The sequence below is a fragment of the Sphaerodactylus townsendi genome, linkage group LG10 (genome assembly GCF_021028975.2).
Source record: "Sphaerodactylus townsendi isolate TG3544 linkage group LG10, MPM_Stown_v2.3, whole genome shotgun sequence".
Classification (NCBI taxonomy): Eukaryota; Metazoa; Chordata; class Lepidosauria; order Squamata; family Sphaerodactylidae; genus Sphaerodactylus; species Sphaerodactylus townsendi.
Window position 1 is genome coordinate 46,756,870 of NC_059434.1, and position 25,749 is coordinate 46,782,618.

Here is a 25,749-nt window from a genome sequence, read left to right on the forward strand (position 1 = left end):
AGAGGAGTACCTTATTCAGTTTATCAACAATGGTACACACTTTCAGGTATTAAAACAGTGGCTTTGGGTCTTTTTAAAGTGGTTATTCTGTATTTTTATATCTTTTGAGACACAGAAAGCACTTCTGAGGTTATTAGCACTCCCATATCTGCAGAGCAGTCAGAAAGCGCAGCATCCGTACAAAGACGAGATTCAGGTATTGAAGAGGAAGAACACCCTATACCAGGGGCCAATTCAGAAGCTCTAAGGGAAGCGGAAGCCCAGGGTCTCAGTGCGGGCCCAGATGCGGTCAGTGAAGTACTGTGTACACTTTCTTCAGAAGTCAATAAATCTCAGGAAAACAGAAGTGAATTGCAAAGTGAGTTGGATGGGAAAGCTGCTTCCTCTGTGCCAGCTGCAAAAAATGTCAATGTAAAAGATATCCTGAGAAGTTTGGTCAGTACCCCTGCAGATGGGACCACAGTGGATCCTACTGTTCTGCCACCAACCTTCCTTGGAGTCCTTGGGGATGCTGCTGCTGAACAGCCTGTACAGTTTCGGTCCTTTGACAGGTAAGAGGATGCACTTTGATAGTGAATTTATTTACAAAGGTGTACAATATAGTATGAAAAGAATCTGATATAGTGATGATGGCATGCAGAAATCTCAAAATATTTTTTTAAAAACCAGAGTAAACATTCTAATTGTAGAATGTTTTGTAGTCCTGGAAGCATTTAATGTTTTGTTTCATGGGTCTCTTTGGGGTTGCAACCCGAACGATGTATGTGAAAGTCAAAGCACATATCTGGATGAGGATACTGAGGAGTTAAATGAACCTGCTATCCATGACACTATAATGCATGGCACCAGCTAATGAAAATTATTCTGGTAAATTGAAGATTTCAACATTTTAGTTTACATTTATTCTCAGGAGCTCCTAGCCACTTCGTGAAATTTTAATAAGCTGTGCAATTACAGCTTTACTGAGATGACTGATAAGTAAATCTTGAATTTAAATAATTATAAGTTGCCAAAGATAAACCTGGAGTGAATTTCCTATCCAGTTGAATTTTGAAGTGGTGTTGATAGATAAACTATTCTGTTTCAGACAGTTTCAATTACTTATCATTTATAATTTTCTTTCTGTGAATAAAAACAAATACCTGGGGATCCAAGCAACACCATGAATATATTGATTTTTCCATCTAAGTTTTTTAAAATTCCAATCTGTATAATGTAATATATTTGGGGTTAAGTGCCCCTCCCCCCCCGAGCAAGTCAACATAGCAGTTATTACTTTATTGTTCTTCAGTAACATCAGGGGTGTAATGAGGCAAACTGGAGCCCTGGGCAAAACCTGAGTTGGATGCCCCCCACCACGACCAAAAATTTTTTTTTGCACCAGGTAATTGGTGCCTGCAGGGGGTGCATTTTTAGACATATCACCATCAAAAATTCAGTGTATTATCAGGAGACTGTCCTTATGCTACCCCCCAAGTTTGGTGCAGTTTGGTTCAGTGGGGACAAAGTTATGGACCCTCAAAAGGGTAGTCCCCATCTCCTATTAGCTCCCATTGGAAACAATGGCGGATGGGGCACCCCCTTTGAGGGTCCATAACTTTGGCCCCCCTGAACCAAACTGCACCAAACCTGGGGGGTGCCATCAGAACAGTCCCCAGAGGATACCCTGAAATTTTGGTGCTGATATGTCCAAATATGCGCCCCCTGCAGGAACATCCCGGAAATTTGCCCAAGAATCTTTGTTCTTCATTGAGTTTTCTGCATTGCTTTCAATGGGGGTTGCAGGCTGCTGGGGGGGGGCATTTCTGAAGGCACAGTCTCAAAACTTTCAGGATCTCATCAGGAGACTGCCCTAATGATACTCTCCAGGTTTGGTGCAGTTTGGTTCAGGGAGGCCAAAGTTATGGACCCTCAAAGCTGTAGCCCCCATTTCCTATTAGCTCCCATTGGAAACAATGGGGGATGGGGCACCCCCTTTGGGAGTCCATAACTTTGGACTCCCTAAACCAAACTGCACCAAACTTGGGGGGCAGCATAAGGACAGTCTCCTGATGATGCGCTGAAATTGTGGTGCTATTAGCCTAAAAACCGCACCCCCTGCAGGCCAAAAACGGAAAACCACTAAAATACTCAAAAACGAACCCTGCATTTTTGGTGCCCCCCACAAGGTGATGCCCTGGGCAGCTGCTCACCTTGCCCAATGGGCATTACGCCCCTGAGTACCATGCTTGTATTTTGACAAAGCCCTTACTTGGATAACCCTGGCTAGCTGATCTCATCAGATCTCAGAAGCTAAGCAGGGTCAGCCCTGAAAATTATTTGGATAGGTGACCTCCAAGCAATGCCAGGGTCATGACATAGAACCAGGCAAACCACTTCTGAATGGGCCTTGCATTGAAAACCCTATAGGTTTTGCTGTAAGTCAGATGTAACTTGATGGCAACCTCCCCTCCCCCACTTTGACATAGTTTTATTGAAGGTGAATCATCTTAACTGATGCCAGTGAACTGCTGAGCAAGACAGATTAAAGAGAAAGTAAGGGAGGCAGACATAGTAGCTTGAGAAAGGAAAAATGCTGAGCTCAAACAACCTTTTTCTTAAGAATGTATTTAATACTTTCAGGATTATTCCTCAAAAATGGCATAATCGCCTTTTAATTTCATTTCATTTCATGCCATTTTTTCTTGCAACGTTATTATGAAAAACTTTCTGCCAAGTTATTGCAAGGGGTTGCCCAACTTTTTTGAATCTGTGGACACATTTAGAAATCTGCCATGATATCATGGATTTAACCACAAAATGGCTGCCACTGGAGGCAGAACCACACAGAGGAAATTCAACTGCAGGGAAGTCATTTTAAAAATATTCTGGGAAAGTAGAGAATAAAACCAGCATTATGGTGGCAGCTGCAACATTATTTTCATGTGCACACCTGTTCAGATCTCCAGTGGCAAATCAGGAGTCCTGCTGGGCAGGAGCCCTGTCCACCTTCCAGAGGGCACCAGGAAAGGTATTGGTGGGTGCCATCTGTCCTAATATGCTTCAGGACTTTATTCTATCTTTCCTCTAGCATTGTAATGAATCTTCTACATGAATATTGAGTGTCTAATTCAACATTACATGTCTAAAGAGAATTGTACTCCCACAAAATTACTTTATATTTACCAGCATGGCACACTGGTGAGAGAATCAGACTAGGGTCTGGGAGATCTAGGTTCAACCCACTATTTGGAACTGCTGTTGACAATGTCAACTTGGGAAATTCCTGGAGATTTGTTGTAATTATTGTTCATAGTTTCTAAAGTGCATACTATAGACGTGCATATCTCTTAAGGTGAACTCAGTATAGCGATGATACTGTATCCCTCATGTGATATCTGTTTACCCTTAACTTACCTATCTTCTAAATCGCAAACCCGTGGGTTAGAGAAGGCAATTGATTAAAACACCCTTCTGAGTGCACAATTCCTATTTAAGAATTATGTGAAAAACTAAGGAACCACTGGCAATCTATAACTGTACTTATCATGATTCAGCTCCCATGGAAAAAATATTTTCTTTCAGATGACATTTAGTGTTACAGTTCTGGGTTGAGGGTGGGTAGAATAGGTTATGACCTTTTATTCAGGAAACTGTGGCTGCATTCAAAAAAAGGCTTTCATCTCCAGGGACACACCAATATACTAACATTACAGTGGAAAACTTTGGACAAGCAGACTTCAGGATGCTCTGTGGATCTTACTGTGTCTGGTTTATATTTAATGTATTGTCTGGTGTGGAACACAAGGGCTAGTGAGTTAACGTTTTACATTTTTGTTTTTTTTAAAAAAAGACACCTTGTTAAACGTTTTTCCCATGTAGCAGTTTTACAGCAAAGTATCTCTGGGAATTTCAAAGCATCTCTCTGATCCTCCATTTATCTCAGGAATGTTGTGTCAGAAATCAAAAGTCTCCTCATATCTTAAGGATTATCAACTTTCCAGCCATAGCTGGAGAGTATACAGTAACAGCTATGTGAGTGAAACCTTGCTGAAAGACTGCCAGGTTGTGGCTTTTTGCAAACAACAGGGTGTGTGTGCTCATTCCCATGCCAAAATTTTCTTTTATCTTATGCGAAGATACAATCTGGTGATTAGTGGGTGCCAGGGATTTATCTTGATAAAAGTTCAGGGCCCCGTCTGGCTCTTTTATTGAGCCAGTAGATACACATAATTAGCGGTCTATTTGCAGTGTTTGTCTTTTGTAACCTTTAAAGTATTGTGTGTGTGTGTGTGTGTGTGTGTGTGTGTAAAATTACTCATCATAAAAATGTATACATTTGAGGTATTTTAAACCTAATTTTTGCTACAGTTACTACTGCAAATAATGAATGTTCTTGTATACAGTATTTTTAATATGTGGATGGAATTGTGATATTAATTTCTTCATTCAGGAAGTCATTTTGAAAGCTATGCCCCTAGCCATTTTGTGTAAACATTTAATTTTAAGTGTGATAATGACTTCATTAATCTCATTCAAGTTTTGGAAACGAACTGAAGTATGAGCATTGTTCTTTTTATTCCTTTGTTATGCTGTACAGAGAAGGAAAACTGATGAAATAAATAAAAATGGCTGTAACCCTTCGTTTCCTCCATGTGTTGGGCATGCCTAATTTGCATCTTAACTGAGGCTTTAAATGCATGCTGATTTATTTCTGTGTTAAAATACTATTAGCAACTTGCACCAAAGACCAGGTGTGTCTCTTTTAAACAATAAGATGAAATCCAGCCCTTCACCTTTCCATCCTTGTTTCCCAGAGGCCATGAGTTGCGTTAACTTTTAGTAATCTGTGACTCAGCTTGCACCATGAGCTATGTCAAAGTCACCCAAAGCAGTTTAGTCTAGAAAACAAACTACTGGATAGGTCGGTTGTTTGGTTTGTGGCATTCTATGCAGGTTTATTGTGACAGAGGACAGAATGTCAGCAATGACTACTGACTACTGAGTAATCAAATCCTGTTTCTAAGAAGGCAAATCTTCTGGTCTTGCTCTCTCAGGATTGTTTCAGACTACATCTGTATGATTCACAGTATGTCCCTTTGCGCCCTTTTGATGCTCATGCTGTTTTTTCTTCTTTCTGAGTAATGTCTTTAAGACATGACCAGACATGAAACAGCATGCAACATCTACAGATTCTCCTATCCTAAGTACCTTGAAGTTGTCTGTCTTCTGTAGCTCACTTCTTCTAAGTCAGCAGTGGCGAACTATGGCACTCCAATTGGCCATGCTGGCAGGGGCTGATGGGAATTGTAGTTCATGAACATCTGGAGTGCCATAGGTTCGCCACCACGGTTCTAGGTCTTCTGATTTTAGGAAAATATCTTCTGGATTTTTTAAGATTTTGTTTTGTAACCCTTCTGAGCTCATGAAACCCTCCTGAGCTCACGAACCAGCTAACAATAAAGAAACAATGAAAGAACTAAAATAAAATGTTTAAAACACAATAATCACTCCACCTGCATAAAAATAAGTTAAGTAAAAGTTTTCAAGGAAGTATTTTAGTCTTGTGCCTAAAAAAGTAGCAAGACAAATTGCTTACAAAAGGGATTTGATAAATTGGATAGCACCAGTGAAAAGGAGTGCCTCTATTTTGGACACGTATCTTACTTGTGCAGGTGGGAGTACACAGAGAATTGTCTACAAGGCAGATATGTATTGTTGGACACAAAATATAGAAAATCTGTACATTGAATTGGCCCAGGAGCAAATAAAGTGGGGTTTTTTCAGGAATGTGTCAGGCACACAGCCAACCATGGACAATAATCTAACGGTATTATTTTATACTAATTTAAACTGCTGGAACATTTTTATGGGTAGCTCAGCATACAGATCTGGATTATAGCATGGATTACCATGACCAAATTGTCCCTGCTGAGGGAGGCTTCTCTGTGTTGCACAGAACATATGAGCTTGTCAGTCCAGATCCAAACATAATCACAAGGTACAAATTTACACCTTTAGAGGAAGTGCAGTACCATCTAGAACAGGCTGTCTCCGTATCCCTTCACCATTTTATCATCAACTAGCAGCATCCAGTCTTTCATGTTCTGAGTTTCAATTTGTTTGTCATCAGCCAACCCATTACTGCCTGCAAACTGTGACAGATTGTGACATCTTCTGTCTCATCTGACTCAGACGTAGTGGAAAAATAGACTTGAGTGTAATCCACATACTGGTGATACTGTACTCCAAGTCCCAGGACAACTGCTTCCAGCAGTTTCATGTAGACGTCAGACAGAATGGGACACAGAACTGAACACCATAGCTAGAACAACATAACACTGAACAATTGACCCTAGTTCACCATTTGAGAAAGAGGAGCAGAACTAATGGAATACCCCTCCCCATTTCAGACAGATAAACCATACACATACCACGGTTGATGATATTTGTGGAAATATCATAGTGCTGGAGTAAAAATGGTGAATCTTCTAGCAGAAATTCTGTAATGTAATAATGAAATATATGCCCCTGAAGCATAGGCGCAGCTACCACGGGGCGGAGAATCGCTGCCCCACTCCTGCCCTCAAGCCGCCCCTGTGGCCCGGAGCAGCCCCTCATACCAGAACAGGCTGCTCTTTTAACTTTTAAAAGTAAATGAGGTGTTTGGGGGCACGGGGGTGGGTAGGTGGGAGGCTGTGCAGGGGCGGGTGGGTGCCATTTTGCCCTGGACACCAGTTCCGCCCCCCATGGCACTGCCCTAAAGACAGCCTTCTATGCAACAGAGCTGCTTCATACTTTAACCTTGGAAGTAATTACTCTCTGACACATCAAAAAAGATGTCTTAAATTATTGGTCATTTAGTAGATATTCTATCCACTCTTGTTGATTGGTCAATTAGTGGGCATTCTATTTACTCTGATTTGTCCATAATTATGAACTAATGGGTTAGTTGTCTGAGATGTGGGAGATATTAACTGGTTGAAAGTCTTGACCAAAGAGCATATGAGGCCAGATATCACTTGCTAAAAGACCGTGAACTGACAAAGATTGAAAACAACAGCAGCAGAAGAACTGCTAGAAGAGAAAAAACCTATGGTCTGGCAGTTTGACTGGAGGATCTGGAACTTGAAGTAAGCGGTGGAGACTTCCAGGAGCACTTTGGTGTTGCTTCAGAGATCATGTTCTACCTACTGACTCCAATTCAGTAAAGAACTAGAAAGAGAGATCTCATTACAGATGCATGTCCCCCTTTGGAAAACTCGTCTGAGGACTGAAGCATATGTCTAAATAACTCTGAAATTATTCAAAAAACTTCCCGCCCCCAACAAAGCAGCCTAAAATGCTTTATGGAGGTACAGAACAGTGTGTGTTTGTGTATGTAGAGAAATGCACTCTAGATCTTTCCTCCTGTGCCATTTTTACCTCAAAGCCACTTTAACCCCACTGAAGAAAGTAATACAACACCAACTACTAGCTCCAGTAGCTACATTTGGAGGGGAAACACCAGGTTAAAATGATAGAAGAACTAAAAGAAGCATGTACTTCTGTTACAAGCAATGTTTCACCTATAAGTTTTGTGTAATGTTCTATTCCAAACAGTTTTCTTTAACACACACACACACATCAATTTCAAGCTCACTCTATAAATTAATATATAAAATGCCAAATGTAATTATAGATTATTTGCGACTAATTTTACCAGAGCATTATAGAGACCATTTTGAGGAGACGGATTCTCTGAAAATTTATAATTGGCAGTGAACATTTTAAAAGCTTGATGGAATGTATCACTAAAATCCTTTTGTCTCATTCAACTAGTATTTAGTTTGGTTATCTGTGCTCATTGAACAGTGAGTAAAATAATATGTTTTTACCACTGTGCCTCTTATGGGACTTAACATTGGTATGACCTTATGGTTAAGATGCATTTTTGATGCTGAGCTCTACTGTTTCTGACCTTTGTTTATTAGATTTTCTGTATGTCAGCTTTCGTGTTGAATTTAACATTTTTTCTGATTGAAGTTACTGTGGTTTTTTACAAATTGGAAATAAATATTTATTGGAAGTGCTAATCGTTTGCCTCCTCTCTAGTAGCATGACGTGAGCGATATAGTACCAAATTAAAAATGGGAAGAAAGACTTATATTTATTTGTTCCAGAAAGATCCTCAAGGCCAGCTTGCAGGAATGATAATATGCAATTAAATTGGGAGTTCATCCATCCTTTTTGACACAGCAGTTGAGAGCAAATGTGGTACAGTGGCTACACTGTTGGACTAGGATCTGAGATATCGAAGTTTAAATCCCCACTCTGCCATGGAAACTTACTAGGTAACCTGTCTCTCAGCCTAAACTACCTCACAGACCTGTTGTGTGGATAAACTAGAAGAAGGGTAGAATGATGTAAGCCGTAGAAAACATGGTATAAATAAATAAATCTGGGGTGGCATCCTACCCAAATCCCATTTCTCAGTAGGCCCTTCTGGTTCCTGGCCCCTTGCATCTAGTCTCATTCTTTTGATTATTAGGTGGCCCGCTATTTGACTTGGTGTTCCTTATGCAATGGTAACAAAAACATAATATTTAATAAAAGAGGCCAGATCTCTGATCTCTAGGAAGAGTCTACAGCTAGTTCATCCTGTACAGGGTACATTGAAATGAAACCCTAGATACCCAGGCACAAGATAGATTGTTTACCTAACTGGCTATGTGCCTTGGTCTTCAAAGAAAAGTGTAATCTCATTAAAAATATTCATGTCCGCTTTTGCTTGAGTCATCAATCATGCAAGTTACATTCTTGTCTGGATACAGTATTTGTTTGCCATCTTTTAGATAATAGCAGCATCTGAGCTGTTCTTGGATCAGACAATATCAAGAAATATAGCTGGATCTCATAATTTAATTGATGACACTATGTTCCAAATATCTGAATGACTGATACTGATATTTAAAACAGCAAAGTGATAAAATAAATCCTGAGTCCACCATTGGGATAGCTGCCACCACTTTCTGGAAAACAACATTAAGATAGGATCAGAGCCACTGCAAATCAGTGGTCTGATTAAAGTAAGTTCTCACAAACCAAAGGTATAAAATGACCGAAAGCTGCTAAGAAGTCCTGGAGAATCAAGAAGGCGAATCTACTTTGGTTAATCTTCAGGTGCAAATTGTCCATTGATTCTACCTCTTTTCCAAAATCAAATGGAGATGAGCGTATATAGCCAGCTGTCTCCATGAGTACCTACTTTATGTAACAAATATTCCAACAGTTATGTAGAAATTTGGTCACTTTTTATCATTCTTTTGCTGTTGCTGCTTTGAGCTCAGTCCTTTCTAAGTGTCCATGAGTGCTAAGTTCTGTGATCAGTAGGCATAATTGTTATAATTAAAATCAGTAATACTTATTTTTGTATTACCAGGTTTAGGATCAAGGCATGTGCTCCTGAAAATGAGTTTTCTAATGCAGACTAAGCATAAGTTTGTCACATGACAGATATGTGAAAAGAATTCTCAATTCCAGCACAGTCTCTTGGCTCAGGGATCAGGGGGCTGTCGCTACTATCTTTTAGCTTACATTTAACATTGGCAGCCACCCTTATAATGATATGACACCTATTACCACACCTATGTTTAATATCAGCACCCAGCAGCAGTGGCGTAGGAGGTTAAGAACTCGTGTATCTAATCTGGAGGAACCGGGTTTGATTCCCCGCTCTGCCGCCTGAGCTGTGGAGGCTTATCTGGGGAATTCAGATTAGCCTGTATACTCCCACACACGCCAGCTGGGTGACCTTGGGCTAGTCACAGCTTCTTGGAGCTCTCTCAGCCCCACCTACCTCACAGGGTGTTTGTTGTGAGGGGAGAAGGGCAAGGAGATTGTAAGCCCCTTTGAGTCTCCTACAGGAGAGAAAGGAGGGATATAAATCCAAACTCTTCTTCTTCTTCTTCTAATGTGAGTTAATCAAGAGTATGCTTTCGTGTTGTAATACCAGCTAGGATGTAGAGTAAGTACAGATAAGAAAATATGTCCTTGTAATTAAATTTATAAACTGTTGGGAAGTTTTTCTGTGTATTTATTGTCAACCTGACTTGACCACTTTTTAATACATTTTTATTTAGAAACTGAATACTTTAAAGCTATTAAGGGAATACTTTCAAGCACTTACAGTACTGTCAACTGAAGATGTGATTAAATAAATTGAACGTTGAACACTTTTGGCTTATAATTAACACCAGATAATTAAAAGGAAGCACTGCTTTGGGAGTGCACAATATATCAGCTGTATTCTTTAGCTCATTAGCTAAGGTTTTGCATGTTTATGGGGCTAACTTGCAATTAAAAATGTCTTTAGTGTATGCTTAACTGGGCCTTTTAGGTGTTTGGAATAAAACATTACTCCTTAATTGAAATGATGTCCTAGTAATATGCAAGATAAATCCTTTGCCTAGATGTCGGAAACACACATTTGTAGAAATGAAAATGTTTGTGGGCAGTTTGAAAAATAATCTGATGTACAATAATACATCTTCTAAATTGATTTTGTTAGTTCAACTCTATAATGAATTATCTATTTTTTAAAAATTCTGAGATTTTAAGTACCCATTTACAGTGACATCCTAAGTCCATGGTGGCGAACTTATGGCACTCCAGATGTTCATGGACTACAATTCCCATCATCCCCTGACACCATGGCCAGTTGGCCATGGTGGCAGGGGATGATGGGAATTATAGTCCATGAACATCTGGCGTGCCATAGGTTCGCCACCACTGTCCTAAGTAGTGTTACACAGTTCTAAGTTCATTGAAGCCTGTTGGCTTAGAACACAGGTGTCAAACTCGCGGCCCTCCAGATGTTATAGACTACAGTTCCCATCATCCCCTGCCAGCATGATGCTGGCGAGGGATGATGGGAACTGTAGTTCATAACATCTGGAGGGATGTGAGTTTGACACTTATGGCTTATAACAATACTTTTTGCCTGTTTGGTGTACCTTCATGTAGCAGCTACTTTGTGCTTCAAACAGCTTTAGCCAAAGCACTCCTGCACTGGAAACAGGATTGCTTTCAGTGGTGATTGCTGTATCCTAAAGCACTTTTTGTTGACCATTGTTTTGAAGCAATTAAAGTGGAACCCTTGTTACTATAGGATGCACACCATGGTTTCATAATAACTATCGGGGGGGAAATAGAAAATATGTGAATTATCAAATGCGACTGATAGCTTGTGTTTGCAAGTCTGAACGTACTGCATTTGTAATTCTATCTACCCAGTACGTTTGTATTCTATTGTTCCTTTAAGGAGCTCAGGACAACACACATGGTTCTCTCTTCCTTAATGTTTATTTCCACAATACCTTTGTGAGACAGATTAGGCTGAGTGATTGTGGCTGGCCCAAAGTGACCTTCTTGGTACTCCAGCAATTTGAACTTGAATCTGCCAGGTACTAGTTCTGCACTGTTATCAAAGTTGCCTTGTTATTTTGTTTGTCCGCCTGTTTGGCAATCCTTAAAAATTAGATCTTGTTATTTAATGTGTGTATTTGTTCTTATAGGAGTGTTGTTGTGGCACCGAAGAAAACTGTGACTTCTGCAGCTACTATTAATGTGCCCACAAATGCTGTCAGTGTGGTTTCTTCTTTGGATTCAGGCCAAGCGCCAGATTTAACAGGAGGATCTCCTGGTAAGTGAGAGACAGTGTAACTGCTTGCCAAAAATTTCTAAATATGATGGAAACATGCATGTTGACTTGTCGGCTTTGCATGTATTTTAATCTCAACTGTAGAAAGAATTGTTAATCTGATGGCTAATATTGAGGCATGTCAGTCCATTTTGTAGATAGGGAATTGAGCTGGTAGCCAATATAGATTACATATTTTATTAGAACCAACCAAATAATACATAACCATGTTCAAGCCTTTGAGTTTTCAGAACTCTCTAACAGGAAAAGGAAGTTATGTTGCGGTATGCTTTGCCACTGATCATCTTGTTGCTGGGACTGTGCCCCTCATCTTTGCGCTTTAGATCTTAGACAATGGCCTTTTCTGCACAACCAAAATAAAACATTTTGAGGCCAAAAATAAAGCATTTCCTCCAAGGAGTTCCGATACATTTTTAGCCCAAAATGTTTTATTTCCAGCCTGAAAACATTTGAAATGCATCCTGCTTTCTGGTAATTCTTTTGTTGAAACATTTTTAAAATGTTTTGGCTTGTGTGCATCTCCCTAAACAGTTTCCCACACCCCTCTACAGTGCCTGGAATTCATCTTCGGTGTCATTTTTTGAGCTTGCTCCATCGTCTTGTCTGTTGATATTCGTCAAGTTTCTAAATTTTATTTTGGGGAGTGATATCTTTGAAGCTTTGAATGCACGACCTGTGAAGAGGCACAGCACGAGGCTTTGAAGCTTTGGACCCATGAAGAACTATAAAAAAGATGAAACAAGCACAAAATGGCAGCCCGGAATCATTTTGAGGGGGTGTGAACAAATGGGGAGGGGATTGAAAATGTTTTGCAAACATTTTCATTGTGTGGAAAAGGCCACCCCGTAACCTTTAATCACTTACCTAAGGAGTGACCAGTGCAAAGCCAGTTAATTTTTAATGCAATTTGATAATGATATAGGTGGAAGAATAATGTGCTTTCTGCATTTTTTTTGTTTGCAATAGGAGATAATCCACCCTCTGTCTGACCTTCAGAACCATTTAGAATTTATCATTATACAATTGTACTGGGTTTTTGGGGTCACACCCAAGATGAGGTCTGCCTTGTGAGACAGATATCCACCTCCTAAGCATATGCTTATTCATCTTCTTTGTCTTATATACAGGGAATAGGCTTCACTATTCTTCCCCACTTCCCCAAAAGAAGCAGGCTTTTAGTGTAGGAACAAGAATATCCATAAGTTCACAAGTAGTAGTAATGTGAGGCTCAGTTAACCATGGGTTGAGCTTCTATCATCCATAGAATACTCATGACACTTGAATAACTGAAAGAAGTCAACATAAAATGTTCATAGAAGTGAAAAGTCTGTTTGGAAAGCTTGCCTTTCCAGTGGCCTTTCCAGTGGAGCATTTCCCTTTTAAGAGAATGATAGAGACACCCTGCCCAAGCGGCAGTTTCCCTGGATCCAAGCCTTCAGAGCCGGCAGGGGAAAGGGAAAGGAAAAGACGGGTGAGTGAGGGGAATGACGGGCGGTGGTGGGCTGCGGGTGGCGGTGGCCGCGGGTGGCTCGCGTATAAGCCGAGGAGGGCTTTTTCGGCACAAAAACTGTGCTGAAAAAGTCAGCTTATACGCGAGTATATACGGTAGTTCATTTCTCTGCCTTACGAAGGATCTATATATTCCAGAATAGGCTACTTAAGGCTCTGTTTGAACGGCTGAAGTTTTATGTTTTTCAAAGAGGTACTTTTTTTTTTGTTCTTCCCTTTTTTTGTTCTTCATCCCCAGAGGTACAGTTCAAAATCTGATTTGTATCCACCCCTGTGTAATCTAGTTAATTCTAAAGCACCCACAGCACAGTCCTACAAATCTGAGAATGATGAGAGGGGGTGATAAATGAAGCGGGGATGATGGAGCGTGCCATCAAGTCACAGCCAACTGATGGCGACCCCATAAAGGAAATACAAGAAACTTTGGAGGTGGTATGCCATTGCCTGTTTCCTGAGAGATTCTGAGAGAACTATGCCTGGCCCAAGGTCACAAAGCAGCCTTCATGTAGGGAAGTGGGGAATAGACCCAGTTTTCCTGATTAGAGTTCCCTGCTGTTAATCAGCACATCAGGCTGGCTCATAAGAAAATAAATAAATCTATTAACTTCAGAGTACTAAGAACAGTACAAATCTTTTTAGAATTGTGTTGTTAGATTCCACTTTTAAAATATTTGCAAACTCGAGACAAACTTTGCACATTCCCATCGATCTCTAAGCATTTTCCCTCCCTCTTTCCCCTCCCCCCTCCTCCCCCCCGCTCTCTCTCTTTTTTTTGATACTGAACATTCGCTTAATTGTGAGTTCTGAGGAACTCGGAACACAGTGCTTGTATTTTGTGATATTTTAGCTGTTCCTAATAAAACGTTTGGATAGCAACTTCCTAATGCTACTTTCTGTTTACTTGATAAACTTTTAATTGGCTTTGGAGCAGGCAAATAAATGCTAAGCAACTCCCAGTGTGGAAAAAAATTCTTTAAAGAAACCCATTTCAGAATATAATATTGTTTAATTAAATCTGAATTATTTATTTAAAATATTTTGTTCCATGTTTCAGCCCAGTTGGGGCCAACGAGGTGGCTAATTTAATCTGATTTTTTATGCAAAAGATTTTTAAAAGATTGTTTAAAAGATTTGGCTTTTTAAAAACATTTCTTTTAGAAAGCTGATAGGCTGGTCCAGAAGATTTTCACCTATACATGGTTGCATATTCCTTTTAAAAATACTATTGCTGCTGAACATTTCTGGACTCCGTTACAGAAGGGAACGTGAGAAAGTGAAACTGTTTTCTAGTAGCTGCTGATTTGCCATTAAATGCACAATAGGTATCACTTTTCTTTGCATGTGTACATTCAAAGATATGCAAATGTTTTAGGAGCAGTGCTTCCTTTTAAGGACAGTTTATTGCTAGAGACATTATTTGTTTAGACCCTTGGGGACCTTGAATAAACAAAAAGCTCTCACTAGAAGGGTGCTAGACAGATGATCTATTTGCATTTTCTTTTATGTCCTTGCGAATGTCTGTAAAACTGTCAGTTTGAAGGAGCCAGTTTATCAGTGAAAGGATAAGAGAGATAAGTCACTTTGGTTCCACATGTTTGAAGTAGCTACTGCACTTACTTGCATGTGTGTTTTAGATGAAAACATGCTTCTGAAAAGTGTCTTTCTCCTCTAAATGCACAAAAGGCAGTGCTTAAATTGAAAGCTCACTTGCAAACATTTCATGCTTTCATCCAAAGAACATTTACATGAAATGGTTCTTTGAAGTTACTGACAGAATAATATGGCATTTGGGGGGCTTTGAGCATTTCTGAGCTGAAATAAATCTTTTCCTTGGATTGTAGTTTCTTGGGAAATGTTTTGCTCTACAGGGGTGCTTTTGGACTATTTGCCCCGAGGAATATAATTAAAATGTTATGTCAGTATTTAAAAAGGGACTTTTGCAATGATGCATGATCCAGTGGTGGTAAATATTCTCCTGGAAAATCCATATGTGGATTTTTAGTTTGCACTTTCATTTCCTTGTATTCACCTTAATTATAGCCAGTACAGCTACTTTACCTATATTTGAAGCACACCAAAGTTTTAAATGTTTCAGTGTCACTCAGTTGACGTTACTGAGACATTATTCTGATGATATTAAAGACTTGCAGTGTGTGGGGGACACTGTGTAGACTCTATTTGCTAAACAATTGTGCCATTTTGCTGTTTAGATTTAAGTGTCATATGGACAAATTTGATTTAAGCAATTGTACGCTGTATCTAACAATAACCAAAAATACCTTTAATTTTTTCAACTGGAATAAACTGAGTTTCCCAGCTAACTAGGGGGAACAAGAATGTTTTTGTTGCTTAGTTAGGATTGCCAACCTCCAGATGGAGGCTGGATATTGTCTAAGATTACAGCTGATTTCTAGTGATAGAGAAAATGACTGCTTTTAATTTTAATTTTTTCATTTATTAGTCACCCTCCCCCAGAAGGCTCAGGGCAACATACAGCATTTAAGATATAACACAGTAATTAAAACCTACTATATAATATTTAAAACTCTCAGATGGCGATAAAACACCCTCCCCACCTGAGCCCATTGGAGGCAGGGACATGGAGCCCAAATACCTGGTGGAACAGGTCCGTTTTTGCAGGCCCTGCAAATACTTGTTAAGTATCGCAGGCCCCTGGTCTCTTTAGGGAGCCTGTTCCACCGGGGGCGGGGGCAGGACTGTAAAAGCCCTGGCCCTAGTAGAGGCCAGCTGGACGTGTTTTGGCCCAGGGACCTCTAATAGGAACTCCTCTGAAGATCGGAGGGTCCTACTGGGGCAATATGGGGTAATGAGGTCCCTTTAGTACGCAGGCCCAAAACCGCTTATAGCCTTAAAGGTTAAAACCAGCACCTTGAACATGACCTGGAACTCGACCGGCAGCCAATGAAGGTGGTATAGGACCAGAGAAATTTGGTCCTGGCTAGACACCCCCGTAAGGAGTCTATCTGCCATATGTTGCACGAGTTTTAGCTTCCAGATCACGCAGGCAGGCCAGCGTCCAGAGAGTTAGAATAGTCAAGCCTGGAGGGGACCGTTGCATAGATGATTGTGGTTAAGTCTGTACGGGAGAGGTACGGGGCCAGTTGTTGTGCCTGACACAAGTATTTCCCAAGCAGAAGCTGGCAATCATATGCTCAGTCCAAAAGTCGTACTGCAAGAGTTCATATTACAAATAACTTACTATTGCAGCCTTCTATGTCCAAAATAATCCAAAGTTTTGTCGAAGGCTTTCACGGCCGGTGCTTTCCTGAGCCGTAGTTTTTCCAATTTCCAAAGTTGTTTAAAATAATAATCCAAATAATCCAAATAATCCAATAATCCAAAGTTGTTTAAAAGCAAGAAAACTCATTAAAACAGTTTTTTTGGATTTTTTTTTCTGGATTTATATTCCCCCTTTCTCTCCTGTAGGCTACTCAAAGGGGCTTACAATCTCCTTTCCCTTCCCCCTCACAACAAACACCCTGTGAGGTAGGTGGGGCTGAGAGAGCTCCAAGAAGCTGTGACTAGCCCAAGGTCACCCAGCTGGCATGTGTGGGAGTGTACAGGCTAAACTGAATTGCCCAGATAAGCCTCCACAGCTCAGGCCTGTTGGGTGCCTGTTCTCTGTGGGTGCCTGTTCTCTGTGATTGTATCTGTCTTACACATACTTTGAAAACAAATGCTGAAAATATTTGGTCAGGTCTGAATATGAATTTTTAGCCAAATATTACCCCCAAATTGTATAGTAATAAACTTTGAAGGATTTGTTTTTGCTTTCTTGTGCTGTACATTGCTTTGTCTACTTGTGACCTGTTAAAATTGTAATGCAAATCCTAAAGTGAATGGAATATACTTTTAACGTTGTTTACGAAACCGATGGACATATTAGTCCTTTCATAATGCTACTGTGTAGTTTTCATTCTTCATATCAGAACTATATTTAGTTTTGTATTTTATTGTGCTTATGACAACTGATTCTCAAAAATGATAGGTCACAGGGAGCCTTTGGGGGGGGGGTGTTAAAGGAGGCAGTATTATGGCCACTCTTGAAGAAGCCACCATTAGATCCCAAGGATCCGGCAAGCCACTGCCCAGTTTCGAATCTGTCATTTCTAGGTAAGGGTGTTGAGAGAATAGTTGTGTAACAGCTGCAGGAATTTCTGGAGGATGCATTGGTTTTGGACCCCTTCCAGTCAAGGCTTCTGTCCTGGCCATGGGACAGGGACCATGCTGGTTGCTATCACACACGAGCTTCAAATGCATCTTGACAAAGGCAGGTCAGGGCTGTGGGTATTGTTAGATCTCACTGCAGCATTTGACATGGTCAGTTGTGATGTTCTGGCCTCGCTGATGCTGGAATTTTAGATGTGATCCAAATACAAATCCTCCTTTCAGTCTTTCTTGAGCAACTCATATCCATCCACTACTACATTCCAGTTGGAAGCTTTAACAGCCTTAATCATATTGATATTCTACATCATTTTGATTCTATGGCTGTACAAATCTTTTCATCTTGGGTTTTTTGCACATGGTTGGAAAAAACACTTCCATCCCACATATTTTTAAAGGCAATTTTGTGTGTGTGTGTGTGGGGGGGGGAGAAGCTATAGAAGAAACTTTAAAAAAATCAAACCAGAGTTGCTGAATAGTTCAGTTTTATAAATTCCTAATTCTGTTACTCTAATGTATGTTATTCCTGAGTAAACTGCAAATTTCATTCTTCTATGAAGTAAGTTTTTCTGATTATTTGGGGGGTGGGGAGGGAAGCAAGGTGACAAAGTGGTTTCTTCCTTCCGCTTCGCCTTATAAGAATGACGTTTATGGCTGACCTTTTGGCAAAGTGAGCCATCTTAGTTGTTCTACTTATCTTCTGGGCAGTTCCTTCACAGAATAAAGGAGACTTTTTTTGTTTTGTAGTGTTTACTCTTTGTTTGCATGTGTGTTTGTGAGTTGTATAGTGTATATAAATCTGTATGCGGTATATATGTTTGTACAGACCTGAGTAAAAAGTTGTTGATAATTATGCTTTTAGCTTGTAAGGTGATACATAATGGAACAAAACATCCCAACTTAAAGTGTGTGCTCGTGGGGTCTGAACTTGCTAAGACTAAATAAGAAAGAGATCTTAGAGTAGCGGTGGATAGCCCAATGAAATGTTAACCTGGTGTCCTGCAGTGGTGAAAAAGCAAACTCTTTGCTGGGGATTATTTGGACAGGAATTGAAAAAAGACAATATGACAGTGCTCTTCTAAAGATCTATGTTGTGGCCCTACTTGACAGTTGGGTCACTGTGAATACTGTGTGCAGTTTGATCTGAAATAACATTACAGAGCTGGAAAAAGTATGGAAGAAGATTATTGAAATGATTAAGGTGTTGGAGCACCATTTGTATGGGGAAAGTCTAAAGATTCTGGGACTCTACAGTTTTGGGAAAAGATGACTAAGGAGGGGGGCATGATAAAAGTTTATAAAATTATGCATGAGTTAGAGAACAGATAGAGGGCTGTTTCTCCCTCTCTCAAAATATTAGAACTGCGGTGCACCCAGTGAAGTCGATGAGCAGTAGATACAGGACAGACAAAAAGGTATACTTCTTTACTAAACAAGTGATTACAGATGGAGATTGCTGCCAGAGCATATAGTGATGGCCACAATTGTAAAAGTGGAGTATACAGATTTGTGGAGTATACAGTGGAGTATACAGAAGGATAGGTTATAAGTGAATCTCCACTTTCAAAGGCAGTAAACCTCTGAATACCAGTGCCAGAAGGCAACATTAGGGGAAGAGATCAGCCTCTTTCCCCTGTTGCTGGTCATCCAGAGTAACTCGTTGGCCTCTGTGCGAGACAGGTAACTGGTTGGCCTCTCTGCTCTGATCTGGCAGGGCTTTTCTTGTATCCTTTTGGTACATTGCAAGGGTGATTTTCCCCTAGGAAGTATTTTTTGGATGACCTAGGATAGTGGCGGCGAACCCATGGCACTCCAGATGTTCATGGTCTACAATTCCCATCAGCCCCTGCCAGCATGGCTAATTGGCCATGGTGGCAGGGGGCTGATGGGAATTGTAGTCCATGAACATCTGGAGTGCCATAGGTTCACCACCATGGACCTAGGATGACCTTCTCTAGAAGTGGTGGAGGCCTCTGAAGAAGACTGTTATGGTCGGGCAGGATCATAAGGGAATAGACAGGTATGACTAATCCCTGCTCAACCCTCTGGACCATTATGGTCATCTTTGGATGTCCTGCTTTGGGTGCCTCTGCCTTCTGAGATCAAGCAGTTGGCAACCCTGGAGAGGGTGTTCTTGGTCTGGAACTCTCTCCCCAGGAAGATTAATTTAACCCTTCTTCAGCCAGCAGGTAAAGACTTTTTTGCTTTGTTTGGCATTCTATGATCCCTCTATGATCCCTCCAATGTTTTAATATTTTGTATGTAGTTTAGCTCTGTTTTTAACTCTTTTAAAATCATTTTAATGATGTAGGGGATGAGTGATTTAAATGGATTTATAATGTAATTTTATCTGGTATGTTTTATGCTGCTACATTTTAAACACTTGGTGGCTTTTGTAAGGATAGAAATATGAGATATATAGTGTCTCCCACATTTACACAGGAGATGCACCTTTAGAACATACAGCTAAAATAGAGAGTGCATGTGCAATAACAGGTATTTGTTTATGTGATTTAGCTCTAGAGGAAAGGTCACAATCTGAATGTCATTCCTGGCGCATTGGTGTGTAAGGCTGACTTTATTGTACTAGCTCAGGGCAAGAGATACTTGACACATTTTTGACGATAATATAGAAGTCTGGTAGATGGTCTATGTTGGGCTGGAAAACAAAAAAAGTACTCAGACTTTCAGCAAAAGAAAACTCTTGATATGAGAACCATCTTAAGTACCATTACAGATCTTGTCAACAATTGTTGCAAAACTCAAAGTCACACAGGAAAGTCAAGCAAAGGAGAGAAACTGCTCTTCCACCATTGAGTTAGCTGGCCATTGTACTCTGTGATTCTCCCTTGCCTTTTTCCTGGCTAGTCTTGCTTGTTTTTTTCTCATATATAAACTCTCGGATTGGGACACACCTAACTTTATAATATCCTGCTCTTTAGGCCAGGGTTGGCAAGGCTTTCCTAAGATGGAGGACAAGAGGACTAGTCACAGATCCAAAAGTGTAGAGGTTGGGGCCCCAAGATAGCAGGAAAATGGTTATTATAAACATCTGCTTATATGGAATGCAAGTGTTTTAATTTTTTCTCTTCTCAAGGTAGTGGATCGTCCAATTCAAAGTTGCCTTCTGTTCCAACAGTTTCTTCTGTGCCTGAGGATTCTGCTTCAAATATGAGGTAACATTTAAAATAGCTTTGCACAATATCTATAACTTGCTTATTTAAAAAAAAATGATTAAAATTCACCTAACTGTATTGTGCTATTTGATTTCATCCCGGAAGAAAGCTTAGGACATCTAACACTGCTTCCAGGGTTGCCAGCTCTGGGGTTTTGGAAGGGTTGGAGCCTGGAGAGGGTGGCGTTTAGGAAGGGGAGATCAAGCCGAGTATAAGGGCATAGAACCCACCCTCCAAAGTAGCCATTTGTTCTCTGTTGTCTGGAGCTCAGTGCTATAGGAAGGGGAAATGGCGCCCAGGGCAAAAAGGCAACTCCCCCCCCCCGCCACCCCAAAACACGCCTCCCCTTTTTAAAGCTAAAAGAGCAGTCTTCTCTGGTCCGTGGGGGCTGCTGTGGGCCGTGGAGTTGGCCTGAGGCAGCCTGAGGGTAGAGTTGGGGGAAGTGATTCTCCGCCCCCCATGCCTGCGCCTGGGGCGTCCCCCCCCCACTTCATGGTAGCTCTGCCTATGCTGGAGCTCAGTTGTAATTTCAGGAAATCTCTGGGTTCTACCTGGAGGTTTTAAATCATAACTGCTTCTGACACTAAAAAGAAACAGATCCCAGTGACATGTGTCTCTGGGTTTGGGCCAGAGCTGTTTGGGGGTTGAGCGGTATACCAAATCCAATAAATAATTATTATTATTATGATTCCTGCATTTTATACTTTCACAGTTTTTCACCTTGCAGAATTTTAGATCCTTCAGCCAGTCTCCTATTTAACCATATACATCTTTTAGCATTACAGAGAGACTTGAACATGCTTTGGAAAAGGCTGCCCCACTTCTGAGGGAGATATTTGTGGATTTTGCTCCTTTTCTTTCTCGTACTCTTTTGGGTAGCCATGGGCAAGAGCTACTGATAGAAGGTACAAGTAAGTTTCCATTTTTAGCTTAAGAATTTTAATATTTAAAAATATGAACAAAGTTTGGCCCTAATATCAGTTCTTATATTACTTTTAGACAGGGTGAAACGTTTAAGTAATCTTTAAATCAAGTGAGAGCACTGCTATTATTGTTGTGTTAAAGTTCTAATCATAGGATTATTTTGTAAGTGATATGGTTTTGATCAAAATAACTCTTTGTTCCTGCTCTGGGAATGGAGGTCCTGAAAAGTCCCTGTCCTCACAACCAGCCTTTGAATCCCTTTCTGCTTTCTCAGCCTTGCAGCCTTTGATGCCTTGGCCCTTCTCATAAGTTACTTCCGTCATCCAGTTCCAGAATTTGTGCAAACTTTAAGGAACTGTACTAATTTTACCACCAGTTCAACAACTCTCTCCTCCTCCCCTTCTATCTCTTGGGAGTTGGCTTTATTAGCTTTTGGAATGCTGGTGGGCGAACTGAAATTTTGGGGTTTTTTTTAAAAAACCAAATCATTAAAAAGTCTCTCCACAGCTTCCAGACCTCATAGAATAGAATAGAATAGAATAGAATAGAATAGAATAGAATAGAATAGAATAGAATAGAATAGAATAGAATCTTTATTGGCCAAGTGTGATTGGACACACAAGGAATTTGTCTCCTCATGCACCAACAGAGCCGGACTTGGACGTACATCATGGGTTTTTTGTAGCATACGTCCATTATCTCCTCTAAGGGATTTTAACCAGTTGGTCCTTGCCTTTTTTGTGGTGGTGAGGGGAGCTTCAAAGGCCATGGAGAAGCCCTTTGGAGGTGACAGGGTGGTGCTCCAGCAGCACAGTCCCCACCTGCCAGAAAGGTCTAGATTGGCCTACCAAACTCTTGTTTCTAAGATAGATCCTTCTATAAGCTGCAGATTTTCTTGGGAGGAAGCTTTGTTTGACAGCATTACTAGTAGCATTTGATGTGTAGATTGCAAATGCCTTAGCAGACCATGTGCTCGGGAACAGCAGCAGCAGAAGGCCATTGCTTTCACATCCTACATGCGAGCTCCCAAAGGTGTGCCACTGCAAGTAGCAGAGTGCTGGACTAGATGGACTCTGGTCTGATCCAACAGGCTCCCTTGTCTTAATACAGTACATGTTGAAATATATAAATTATAGAAGAAATTATAGAAATTATGATCAGCTCTCTGAGGCTGGTTCCGCATGGGCCAAAAACAGCAGTGTGAAAATGGTATAAACTCTTTTACACTGTTTTAAACCCTTTTACACCATTTTCACACCGCTGTTTTTGGCCCATGCGGAATCAGCCTGAGTCTGATACTATCTATTTACTACTGGATTTAGTTCACAAATTGCTACCATTTGTGAATGTCATTCACAATCTAACATTAGGTTTATGCCATTAGCAAGGATGATATACTACAATCACATTAATGAGTTTTTGCATGTATACTTGGAAGTAAGTGCCATTACATCAATTAAGGATTATTCCTAGGTAGGTCTGCATAGTATTGTCTTTGGTTAGATCATCTCATTCTTGCTAATGCCAGGAATATGCTATTAGATTAGATTAGACTATCTGCCTTGGGCTCAGGGAGGGAAAGGCATGATATAAATATTTAGTAAATACATCAATACATGTCTACTATTCTTTGATGTCAACTGTGATATGTACACAGCTTAATTCTTTTTTAAAAACAAAAATATCTCCCAGCACCTGATGAGATATGATTGTTCTGATTTTAAACAGTACAAATGTGTTAGCACTGCTTTTCAGGCAGCAGAATTTCTAGATGATCAAGATATACTGGTTGAAGCAGCCACATGTATTCAGTTGGAGCAACATTATAGTTTCGATACTGTAGAGATTGAGACCAATTTTTCTCCAGTATTTTGCTGACTGAAAGAATTGCGGAAAACTACATGTAAAAGCTTAGGAGGCAGCAATTTGTTGTATAGAAATACATGAGAGGGAAAAGCAGTTTGTAGAGAAGAGAAGCAGGAGATCAGGAAATACTCAGTACCTTTGAACATCTGAGATTGATTTTGAAAGAGACTTGACTCACAACAAAGCGGGCAGATGGTGGTCTGTCTTAGGCAGACCTGAAGTACAGAAGCAGAAATTATTTAACATTAATGTAATTACTTGTTCTTGAAGCAGAAATTATTTGTGAAATAGCCAATTAAATTTAAAAGTTTTTTTCCCTTCTGGATGGTAGCTTTTGGCATAATTATTCTCATGCCTCATCTCTCTCAGCACTGACTTTTGTTACCAGTTATGATGTCCATTTTTCACTTTCATGTTCAGTTTCTATTAATCATCGGGAACTTCCATTGAGCGAGGGACTGGACTAGATGGCCTGTATGCCCCTTCCAACTCTATGATTCTATGCCTTGATATTAGTGCTCCTCAAGACCATATCACAACTGCCAGTGGGGGCAGTGTGTGACATGAGTGAAGATGTATTTAAGATTCTTGAAACAATATTTTGTATATATCCTTGACATTTTAAGGACAAATGACTGACACACAGGTGAATTTTTTAACGCATAACACTGAAAAAGTGCATTCTTGTGAATTATGGTGGTACAGATAATGAAATTATTTTATATTGTGTAAAGTTATTTTCAGTTTTGGTATTCAGGTGTGCTCACAGTGGGAAGTACGTTGTTGTGACTGCTTGTTCATAAAGTGTCAGCTCTGACTTGATTTTTTTCTGATTCACTGAATGTTTACAGTTCCTGGATTGGCAAATTTCCCTTGGTTTTTTAAAATAATTAAATAATCTGAAAAAGATCCATGAAAAGGCTCCCTTCATATACATATTTAGGTCATGATAGCACCTTTTTATATTATACAAGGAATATTGGCATGAAGTGTGAATTGCTAATAATAGCCAAATTAGTTTATAAACTAACCACAAATATATAATAGGCTACTGCTTGCACTCCCCCCCAGCTTAGGTGAGGGTCAAGGGTCAAAGTACTAATAAGAGTGTTTGGGATGTCTGCTGCCATGAAACAAAATGGAAACTTGATTGATAGCTGGAGGGCTGAAGGGGGAGAGCTCAATGGAGAAAGCAAAGGTCATAGAGCCATTTCCCTTCTGTGCATATATAATGATCAACCCACTTCAAGGTGAAGAAATGTAAGTACTATAAATCAATATACCATATGCTATGTATGCTTTTATTAACTTGGAACACAAATATTTATGTAATCTCAGTTAAATAGCTCCAAGGCATCATTTTATATCAAAATTCTGCATGACAGCAATGAAACTGGTGTCTAAGCACATTTTATACTGATATATTCGTATTTGGATGCTAGCACTCAATGACACTATATAGTTTCTCCTTTTGTTTATGAAAATCATACTAATCAGACAATTGTGCTGCAGTTTAAACTGGACCTCAAGTAGAATTTTCATTTCGAATTAAATGTAAGAATGGCAACATATACTGGACACACACACACACACTCTCTCTCTCTCTATATATATATATATATTAAACTTTCTTTTCTCTTTTTTATAGGTCTTGTATGCATGAAATCTAGTAGTTCAGTTGTGGAACTGGTCATGCTTCTTTGTTCTCAGGTGGGTTACAACTGAGTGGAAAGTGAATTGGTATTGCCAAAATCATGAAAATAGTTGTGTAACACAAGTTTATTGCTCTGATGCGTTAGAGTTGTACTCTTCAATTTGGACTTAACATCAGCCTACAGTGTGTGTGACCCTCTATTAATTTTTTACCATGTCTGTCTGTTTATCTGTCTCCTTCTCTTATTCTTCTCCACATTTCCCCCATTCTTTTCAGGAAACCAAATAGCACAATGTATTACTGGTGATGGAACTAGTCTTAGACTGGCATTAGACCCATTGGTACATTCTAATTCATCAGCTGAAGATGAATATTTTATGAAAACTGCATCCTTTCTCACATGATATATCAGCTGATATAGAAAGCTATAATCTAATTGTTTACTTGATCCTTTACAATATTTCCATAACAGGAGCACAAATGTTACAATCTAAGTTTATTTTTAGTTGGTAAATTCAACTAATATTTAACATAGAATTGTCTAGTTTTTTTAGTACATAGGGATTAATAGAGTTTGTCCCTTTGTATTAGTAAAGCAGTCTTTAAAATACATAATGTTCCATACTAATTGTGTTTGACAGATGCTGTGTTCGACAAATACTGTAAAAAAGTGAACTACGATTCCAAGCTATTTCGTTTTTTTCTTGATTTTTGAAACACAATCACTTGTTATTCTGAAAAACTGAATGTTA

General features: G+C 39.8%; 1 protein-coding gene across 1 annotated transcript in view; it reads left to right on the forward strand.

Moving 5' to 3' along the window:
- LRBA (LPS responsive beige-like anchor protein) overlaps nucleotides 1-25,749 on the forward strand; it is a 452,503-nt gene that overhangs the window by 116,095 nt on the left and 310,659 nt on the right. Inside the window, 5 exon segments of the mRNA XM_048509137.1 lie at nucleotides 110-551; nucleotides 11,535-11,662; nucleotides 20,475-20,553; nucleotides 21,331-21,464; nucleotides 24,992-25,053. Coding sequence (XP_048365094.1) covers nucleotides 110-551; nucleotides 11,535-11,662; nucleotides 20,475-20,553; nucleotides 21,331-21,464; nucleotides 24,992-25,053 — 845 coding nt within the window.